This window comes from Myotis davidii, unplaced genomic scaffold (genome assembly GCF_000327345.1).
Source record: "Myotis davidii unplaced genomic scaffold, ASM32734v1 scaffold395, whole genome shotgun sequence".
Classification (NCBI taxonomy): Eukaryota; Metazoa; Chordata; class Mammalia; order Chiroptera; family Vespertilionidae; genus Myotis; species Myotis davidii.
The window spans coordinates 1,351,617-1,361,836 of record NW_006287904.1 but is presented as its reverse complement, the minus strand read 5'-3'; the positions used below and the strand labels follow the sequence as shown (position 1 = coordinate 1,361,836).

At 35.6% G+C, this 10,220-nt stretch overlaps 1 protein-coding gene across 2 annotated transcripts in view; it reads right to left on the bottom strand.

Annotated features, from left to right (window-relative positions):
• Nucleotides 1-10,220, bottom strand: part of STT3B (STT3B, subunit of the oligosaccharyltransferase complex (catalytic)) — a 47,312-nt gene that overhangs the window by 7,715 nt on the left and 29,377 nt on the right. For both annotated transcript variants that reach the window (XM_006759590.2, XM_015561256.1), the window contains 6 exons: nt 8,778-8,783; nt 7,791-8,002; nt 6,080-6,267; nt 5,033-5,204; nt 3,981-4,154; nt 1,096-1,209 (listed from right to left, as the gene is read on the bottom strand). In XM_006759590.2, the coding sequence (XP_006759653.1) occupies nt 1,096-1,209; nt 3,981-4,154; nt 5,033-5,204; nt 6,080-6,267; nt 7,791-8,002; nt 8,778-8,783 (866 nt within the window). The remainder of the gene's footprint in view (nt 1-1,095; nt 1,210-3,980; nt 4,155-5,032; nt 5,205-6,079; nt 6,268-7,790; nt 8,003-8,777; nt 8,784-10,220) is intronic.

Here is a 10,220-nt window from a genome sequence, read left to right as displayed (position 1 = left end):
CCCCCCATTTCCATCCCCTCCCTTTGCCCACTGGCACCTGCCTTGGCTGGCCTGGAGCTGCCCACTCACTGGCCCCACCCCCCACCGACTGGTCATTCCACCATTCAGTCAATTTGCATATTAGGCTTTTATTATATAGGATTAGTAATGACTTATAAAACCTCCAAATATTGTCTTGAAATTGGTTGTAGAAAAGTCTCCTCTGTTGTTTTCCTTATCTTTTACTCTTCAGTAAAAGTTTGTCTTTATTTTAAAAATTACCTGTATCTTCCACCAGGATATAAGCTGTATGATGACCTTATCTCATTCAATGTAGCTTTATTTCCCAGTATTATTTGTCAAATAAATGCACAAGCATACTACATCCCAAAAGTGGGAACTATAAAGATAAAAAGGCCAAACCAAGGGAAGATTTATGAGGAATTAAGAAAGGAAAAACTGGGGGGAAGAGAGAAGATTTTAAATTCTCAGACTACATTTATGCTGACACAGAGCATAAGTGAATTCAACTTTAAAACAAAAACAATCTATTCTAATGAGGGATTTGTGCATGTATATCTATACAAAAGAAAAGTTATACTTCATGTCTTAAACATGTATTATTCTTGAGTAGGGAAGGCATCAAAATGAAGACATGGTGGAAGCACGGCTTAAAACTGCTGATAAACTTTTGTTGTTGTTAATCCTCACCGAGGATATTTTTTCCATTGATTTTTAGAGAGTGTGGGAGAGGAGAAGGGAGGAGAAGGGGGGGCGGGGAGAAAGGGAGAATAAAACAAAAAACACACAGTTTCCTAAGGTGGAAGAAAAATGCCTTCAAAAAGCATGAGGTCAAAAAGAAAGCAAAGGTTGGATTTGAGCCTTAGTGGTAATTAATATTCTGGAAGGAAATCTTTGATCTAAATTTTTTTCCTAATTTTTCACATTTAAGTTTCAGAAATCTAAATTTAATGGAGGTGCATGTTGGGGAATTTTAGATAAGCACTTCTTTCTTTATAGCACAACCAAACATCATTATCCTTTTTTGGAGGCAAACAAGACCACTTTTAAAATATTCCCTTAAGAAAAGATTACAGTAAAACTAATGTAACTAACCTGCATTTCCCCAAATCGGTAATATGACATTTTATACATAAGGCAATTCAATAAAGTGGGGGATCCTGCTTTGTCTACACGAAATTCTCCTTGTGGGGTAAAATAGTCACTTTCCTACAAAAAAAAATCAATAGTGCATGTCAGTTAAATTTACAGGTCCCTCTATTTTCCCATAAACCAGCTTTTAGGGTATATTCAGAAAGCCATATTTAGTTACATATCAAATAAATATTCTATCAGAGGATTAATTTATAAATTTAATGTGATCCCTTAAAAAAGCCCAAAATTATCTTGAGTGTTTTTAAAAAGCTGAGTCTAGAAACCATTTATAAAAAATAAACAAGATTATCTAAGAAAACACAGAAAAAGAACAATACTATTTGTTGGAGTAAGGAAAGGCAATTAATCCCACCAGATTATAACCATGACATAAAAACCTCAATAATTCAAAAGAATGGTACCAACACCATAGTTTTAATACCAGGTAGATTCACTCTCTCTCCAAATGCCCCATCCTCACCACAATTACTCATTTTCATTTTCTTTAATTGGTCTTTATTTTTTCATATGTACTCTAAAGTCAGTTCTTTAGTTGGGGAGTGTTTAAAAAATTCCTATAGTAATTTTATTGGGATCTATAAAATTTATAAATTAACCTCTAACAAAGGCCAATCTGGCACTATAAATAGAAATTCCTAGTTTAGGAATTTACCCTACAAAGACACTTGTACATGGGCAAAGTAATGAGTATAAAAGTTACTTACTGTACCACTGTTTATGAGACTAAAAACTGAAAACAACCTAAATGTCCGTCAATAGGCACAGGTTAAATAAATCATGAATGCACACACACAATGGAATACACTGTGTCAAAGTGAAAAAAAAAAGAATGAAAACAGCTCTCCATATTCTAATATAGAAAAATTACTAAGATATATAGTGAAACTTTTTTAAAAAGCAAGAACAGGGTGTATATTTTGCTACTATATCTGCTTGAACAAGAAGCGTAAGAAAATAATAAGTGATTGCCATGGGCTTTTTTTCTTCTCAGGGGGAGTGGTGGAGGTTGGTAAAGCTATACTGTATAGTCCTTTACATTTTACTTTTGAACCATGTTACTGTATTACCTACTCACAAACTTTAAAAATACTGAATAAATTGCCCTGACCGGTTTGGCTCAGTGGATAGAGCATCGGCCTGCGGACTGAAGGGTCCCAGGTTCAATTCCGGTCAGGGGCATGTACCTTGGTTGCGGGCACATCCCCAGTGGGGGGGTGCAGGAGGCGGATGATCGATCTCATCGATGTTTCTGATTCTCTGTCCCTCTCCCTTCCTCTCAGTAGAGAATCAATAAAATATATTTAAAAAAAAATACTGACTATAAAAAGCACAGAAATTTAGAATTTCTATATAAATGTTCAAAGCATATATCTGGATCCATCACATGTCATAATATTAACACTGCTAAAGGAAATACAAATGAAAATCACATACTGAAAAATTAAATCAAGATTAGTGTAATACAAGGAAATATTTATTAATCAGTTTAGGGGAAATGTTACAGCATTTACACTTAAACAGGAAATGTGGGGCTTTACATGACACACATGCATAAATTCTCCCAAAAGGTTCTTTTACTCTGGATCAGTGGTGAATCTCAATCTCATCTTTTGGGCCTTCATCATTTAACCATTTGTACGCCGTAAGTGTCTACAGACGCAAGTGGCGGATCTTTTTATTTTAAATTAAAAAATATCGTGACAGTTAACTGGTTAAACCACTTGCTGGGTGCCCATCTTCTAAGAGCTCACAACTGAGTGGGAGAGATATGATAGAATCTACCTACAAAACAAGCTGTGTGTGATTTTGATGGTGAGTACACATGGATATACTACAGCAGAACTTCTAGAGGGGGGACAAGTCTGTGATAGGGAAGCTATCCCAGAAGAGAGAAGAGTATAAACACCATGTGTTAGATGAGTCAAGGAAAGAAACCACAGGGCAAGTTTCAAGACAGCCTGAAAAGACTGACTGAGTAAAGTAGACTGACAGAGTCAGGGGAAAAGATGATAGAGGGACAAGAGGCCAGCAAAGCAAAGTGTATTAAGGAGCTTGGATTTTATACCATGACCTAATTACAGAGATTATTACGTACCAGCCACTAGGCTGAGGCTTCACCTACATTACTACAAAGTCTCAAAACAGCATTACAAATGAATTATTCTTGGCATACCCATTAGTGATAATCTGAGGCTGCCTTAATCACCATCATACTACCAGAACCTAGAACAAGACCTAGTGCTCAAAGCATGTAATACTGATTGGTGAAAAATAACTTGCTCATAGCACCAAGCTGACAGTGGCAGGGTTTTAGTTCTGATGTCTGTCTTTGGTTTTAAGGCCCTTTTCCTTAATCAATCAAAGGCTTTTAAACTGTAAAGTGACATGATCGATGTCATGTTAGGCTGGGAGAGGGAATCTAAAGGGCCTTCATCATTTAACCATTTGTATGCCACAAGCGTCTACAGACGCAAGCGGTGGATAGCAATTTCAAGGTCACTGTTCTATTTCAGGTTTATGATCATAAGGGTCAGTAACAGAGTGGAAACAATGGAAATGGAAAGAAAGGGCAGAACTGCAAAGGCTGTGAAGGAGTCAAAGCAAAAGTCTTGACAAAAGATTGCTTTGGAGAACAGAAATATCAAGTACAAATTTCAAAAGGTTTAAAATTGGGAAAGTGCTTATAGTATCTTCATAGTAAATTCAGAGTGAGAGTCTAAACTTGGGAATAAAATAATGAAAACAAATACTATGCAGGTAGCAAAATAAGAGAATTACTTGGACCTGTGAGCTGTCTTAAAACACCTGAACTAACCGTTCCTTACCCGAATGTCTTTTGGATGTTCCCCTTCAGCTATCCTAACCATCCAGAGGAACTTGTTGATGTCATCACCAGAATAGCCAATAACCCCTCCAAAAATAACCAAAACATAATCTACATCCAGACTCCTCATGATTTTATAGGCTGCTGTTTCATTTGAAGACATAGCTTTTCCCACCTACAGAAAAAAATGAGAATGTGTATACTTAGCTCCATAATATGCTAAAAAAGAAATAAATGCACATTTTTACCTTATGAAGGAATGTCAAGAATCTGATTTACCTGGAATTCTTTTTAAAGAAATGATTTGCTATGAATTGAACAAATTTACTGAGATTTAGAAGCACCTCACTCCCTATAAGGTATAGCAGAAATGTCAAAATCAGAATACGTTTTAATATTTTGCTAATCATTTCATGAAATTAACATTTTAGTATAAAAACAGGCAAGCTTAAAAGAAATAGAACTTCTCATTACCTCAAAGCCACGTATGACTACCAATCTAGCCAGCACAAATATATTCTTCTCCTTAGTCTGCCAGACATTTGATAATTAGCTGTAACACTATTACAAGTAAAACTCATTTGGTTAATATCCATTATTGATTTAAAATCTTTAAAAAACAGAGAGATGATTATCTTAATTTATGTAAATTGGTTAACAGAGTGAACATTCCCTGAACACACTGCATTTCTTTTACATATTTGCAAATAACTATCTTAATTTATAAAATGAAAAATACAAGTCAAATTTAGTGTTTTAAAAGTTTCAGATTTTTGGTGTTGGAAAAAATAAAAAAAAGTTTCAGATTTTGCCTAATTCTCATAAGATATGAGATCTGCCAGAAATCAGCTTACAATTCTGAATGATACTTAAATAAGTAAATATGTACAACCTGAACCCACTTTATGGAATGAATTGTATAAAGAGAAATTTTGAGAATTCTGCAAGCAAAGAGTACATTCACCTCCATTTAGCCTTCTTAATTACAAGTAAAGCCTGATTGCTAAGTAATAAAAATTTATAACTTTGATCTATTGTTTATTGAATTCTTACCAGTGCTATGTGGCTGTTATTCCAGGTATTATTATCCACCAAAGTAGTTCTATTAGCCATTCCGGCTATCTGATAGCCATAATCCCACCAAGACATCACTCGGGCATGTTCATCTGTATTTTGCCTTAGCCAAAAGTAAGCTTCTCTAAAATCATCTAAGATATTCCTGGTGCTGAAAAGAATCACAATATTCTTTTAAATGAGATCTTATAAATGTGAAGAGAGTAACTTAAAATCTTGAGGGGTTCAACCATTGAATTAATCTCACATTCTAAGGGCAGTCTTTAAAAGCCTCAGAAAATAGGGGTTGGAAGGAGATCAGTGAAGAGCTAATGCTTTTTAAACTTTAATATGCATGCAAATCTCCTGGGTATCTTGTAAAGAAACAGATTCTGATTTAGTAGTTCTGGGGTGGGGCCTGATATTTTGCAAGTCTAACAAGCACCCAAATGAAGCAGGATCTGGTGTGGCAATATATAAATGACCTCTTCTTCAATTTCAGCTGCATCATAACCACCTAGAGGGCTTATTAAATCAGAGATTGCTGAGCTCCACCTCTAGGTTTCTGATTCAATAGGCTTTCCGAGGGGTCAAGAATTTGCATTTCTAACAGGCTTCCTGGTAATGATGTTGCTGAATAGCAAGTCCTTGAATAACAATCCTTATGTTATGTCTCATCAATGTTATAGGAATAGAACTCTTGTTCATTTAGCCTATGGTAAAGTTGGTTTCATTATATGTTGTTTTGTTTAGTCACAGATCCTATCTATGATGTTAAGTGAGAACTTATTATATGTCCAAGGACCACATTTTGAGAAAAACTAATATACATGTTATGAATGCAAAGACATTCTAGACAAGAGCATGAAATACAATGATTACTACCCACATGTGGTGGGAGGGGAGGGTGAGAAGAAAGGCTGTATGGAAAACATGGTAGATTCAAATGCAGAGCATCACAAACATTCTATTTTTTAATTCTTAACCACTGAGACAGAAAAAAAGGCATAGGTATAACATCATTTTGTAGCCAAGTTATTTTCTTACCCATCATGATTGTAAGAGGCCAGGACCACACTTGGACTAGAATAGGCATTGCTTGTGACCCAGGTACAGTGGACTGCAAACATCATCAATAGCATCAGCATCAACATGGTGACAATGCTTTTTATATTAGGACCTAATCCCTCTTCAGTTTTTTCCTGTTCAGTTACATGCTTCCTCACTTTACCTGCCTGAAGATACAAAAAACTGGTTAGACAAATTCATCATTTCACTGGTTTCATTGAGACATTCAAGAAAAGTTGGGAGAATGTTAATCTGTCAATTTAATCCTCTGAGGAAAAAAAATGTATAACCATCAGGTATTCTTGAGTGAGTGATAAATTTTCTAAAAATTAGCAAGGTAGATTCTCAAACTAAATGTGAATGAGGTGGTTTCCTGGAACTATACCCAATTTAGGAGCTGGTCACAGACCAAAATATCTCCAGTAAGAAGCTGCTGTCAAACCGAGTATCCTTATGTTTTATGTATGTACAAAGGAGATAACCAAATGACCTCATTCTAGCAAGCTTTTCTTACAAAATCCAAATTCCTCATTCTGAAAACGAAACTGTCCAACTGTAATCCAGACTATGTAGAACTTTAGTATAAGACAAAAACAGCGCTATCAGAATCAACCTTCCAATTTCCAAACCCCCAAACCAACAGACATATTAAAATTAAGATTACATTTTTAAAACTACAACAACCACCATCAAAAAACCAGAACAGAAAACTGAACAGTCATAAGTTCTACATTGCTAGGCTAGTTAAGAAACCATAAAATAAAACATAACCACAAACACAAAAGTAGGTATGTGCTGTATTAAAATAAATCTGTATGAATTATATTGGGCCTATGTAGTAAGGAAAGCTTTTCAAAGTTAATACTTATCCTGGAAAATTTCATTGCTTACTGGTATTTAAAAACCTAGTTAATATTCAAATGAAGTTTAGTATGTCATCCAAGACAAGCGCTCTAATACCTTTTTTATATTTTTTTCAGGGGAGAATGGGAATGCAGTCCCCCATTACCACAAATTATGCCGTCAAATCTCCCACATTTGGGGGAACTGCAGGGGTCAGCACATCCAGAGTACAGTGGATAAGCCTTGCCCTGGGAAAACCACCTTCCTGATCACGGTATCTCCCCTGTCAGGTAAGTATTAGTGTTCCAATTCTTACAAGTCTTTTCCACATTTGCACCAAATATGACCTTGTTCTTTACTTAATCCGACAGGTTAAAAGTAAAAGTAAATTAAATGCCCTTGCTGGGTGACTCAGTTCACTGGAGTGTCATCCAGTACACCAAAACAAAACAAAACAAAACAAAAACAAAAACAAAAAAAAAAGGTTTCAAGTTTACACTGAACATGGACCTCAAAGATAAGTGTTTGTGCACATGGTTTCAATGGGGTTTATAATGCTCAATGTTATGTAAGTTAGTAGGCCACTATGTTTTTGCTCTCAAAAATAGAGGGATTTTAGATAAAACTTGACCAAAATGAAATGAGAATTCCTACTCTGGTTGCATTCTACTTCCTTATTCTTACCTAAAAGACCAAGCAGGATTCAAAGTTTTAGGCAAACAATAGAGACCAACTACAAATGTCAGTTTGTCTAAATCCTATTTAATCACATTTCTTAATATTAATAGTTCTTACTGTGGTAGAAAAATGAAGCACATGAAAATTTTAAAGGCCTTAGATTCCCCACCTTATCATACAAATTTCCTGGGTTTCTTTTGTCATCCTCATCACTGCTGTCCTCCACAGGTGGGTTTTCCCTTTTCATGTCATCCCCCAAATAGTGCTCAAAAACATTAGAGAAGGCAATTGCAGACAGCATACAAACGACGGGAGTCAAAGTCAACATCAGCCGCACCATCACTCCAGCAAAGTAGACAGCGCTGATGGCATACAGAGCAACTGGAAAGACAAGCTCTCTTGTAACACTTCAGAAAAGAAAATGTTCGCAGGAGACTGAACTAAGTATTTTATACCATATTATAAACCAAATCTAAAAACAGACATCTCATAAAAGAGTTAATTGTTTTTAAATTGATAATACCAACCAAATGATTTAATAGTCATATTTAGAAATTATAGCTAATGCTAACTAGCCACTATATATCAACAATTTAGAGAAATGTATCATGATTTAAAATTTAATTATAGTAATTATAGTTATGGGAAATGAGACAAATTCATTGTCAATATCATCACATATTAGAAAATCCATAGTTGATGGATGAAAACATATTTGAGGAATTATATTATTAGGCAGAGTAAGTTTATAGAATCAAATGAAGTCTGTGAAAAGCTAGTGCCAATATCTGGCATAAAGCTTGCTCTAAAGTAAAAACAGGATGAGGAGCATATAATTTATTAGCCCAAGGAGGAACTTGTTACTAGTAAGAGACTTTTTAAAAAATTCCAAAGTATTTTCCAAAAGCCAATGCCTTCCACATAATGTGCCAACCATCAGGAAGGCTCTACCATTTCAGGCTGAAGGCTATATAAATTCATAAAGTCAATGAGTAATTTGAGCTCCTATTCTCAAGTTAAGGTTAATTAAAATTTCATTTTCTCACTAAAAAATTATACCATGTTCATACTGTATATCCCAATAAATTTTACATATGTGCATACCTATGTAATTATCACCCATACTATATAATAAATGGCTAATATTCAAATAGACCAAACATTGGAACAACCAGTCACTCTGATGCGCATTGACCACAGGGGGCAGACGACCAATGCAGGAGCTGCCCCTGGTAGTCAGTGCGCTCCCATAGGGGGGAGAGCTGCTCAGCCAGAAGCCCAGAGCCGAGCTTAAGGCTGGGGAGTCTCTCCTGCCTAAGCCATCGGTCAGCCGTCCCCCAAGGGCTCCGGGATCGCGAGAGGGCGCAGGCTGGGCTGAGGCATGCCCGCCCCCCACACACAAATTATGTGCACCGGGCCTCTAGTATCAAAATATAGAGCTTCCTCAGAAGGATCCCTCAAACCTCTTCCCAGTCAATAACTGCTCTCCCCGCTCCGTGCCTATAAAAAAAAGTAATCACTATTTGGACTTCTAAAGCATTAATTTAATTTTCTTATTCTTGAACTTAATAACCTTTGGAATGTTTCTAATTAGGGGTTATTCCAGGGGTGGGCAAACTTTTTGACTCGAGGGCCACAATAGGTTCTTAAACTGGACTGGAGGGCCGGAACAAAAGCATGGAGTGTTTGTGTGAACTAATATAAATTCAAAGTAAACATCATTACATAAAAGGGTACTGTCTTTTTTTTTTTTTTTAAGTTTTATTCATTTCAAACGGGTCGGATCAGGCCCGCGGGCCGTAGTTTGCCCATGGCTGGGTTATTCTGAATAAAGTTGCATTATTAAACATGTCCTTTGTTGGACATACACACTCACTTCTCTTGGGATTAGGATTGCTGAGTCATGAGGTGGGCAATATGTTTAAGCTAAATCTTTTTTGAATGATGCAATATTATCATGGCCTTTTCCAGAGGGATTGGTCTACATAAACAAGAAGAATGAGTGTTATCCTTTGGTTAGAACTCATGCAGGTGTTTTATTTTCCTCCTACTTCATTCTGGAATAAGGTACTAAGGTACTATGAGTATCACTCATAGTCCAAGACGCATATTTGTATAAATTCAAGTCCCGGTACTACAGATTATTTTTGTGTATGTTGCTTTTTTCAGTTTATTAGTTGAAAATTTACACAAATCTATCAGTGAAGAGGGTGTTTGCTTAAAGGTGATTCTTATTCCATTACAAAATGTACTTTGCACTGAAATTTTGATGATGGTCACCCCTGTAAACTTCTTTCTACTTAATCAGATCTTAGAAAATTAAATCAAGACTATACTGTAAGCAAAGTTATAATTTCCAATTCTTAGCCACAGACTATAATAACCTCCCAGAAAATGTAGTAAATTGAATGAAAATGTTCTGTCCTAAATTAAAAGTTAATAAAATACATATAATATAAATTCACTGGGTTTTTCTTGCTCAAAATTTATACAAGAAATTTATCCTGACTATGCAGTCATGCAAAGAAGAATAAAACTTTAAAGTGAAGTGATGTCAATAATGAAAATAATTGTTCTAAAGCTAAGTATTTATTAAAAA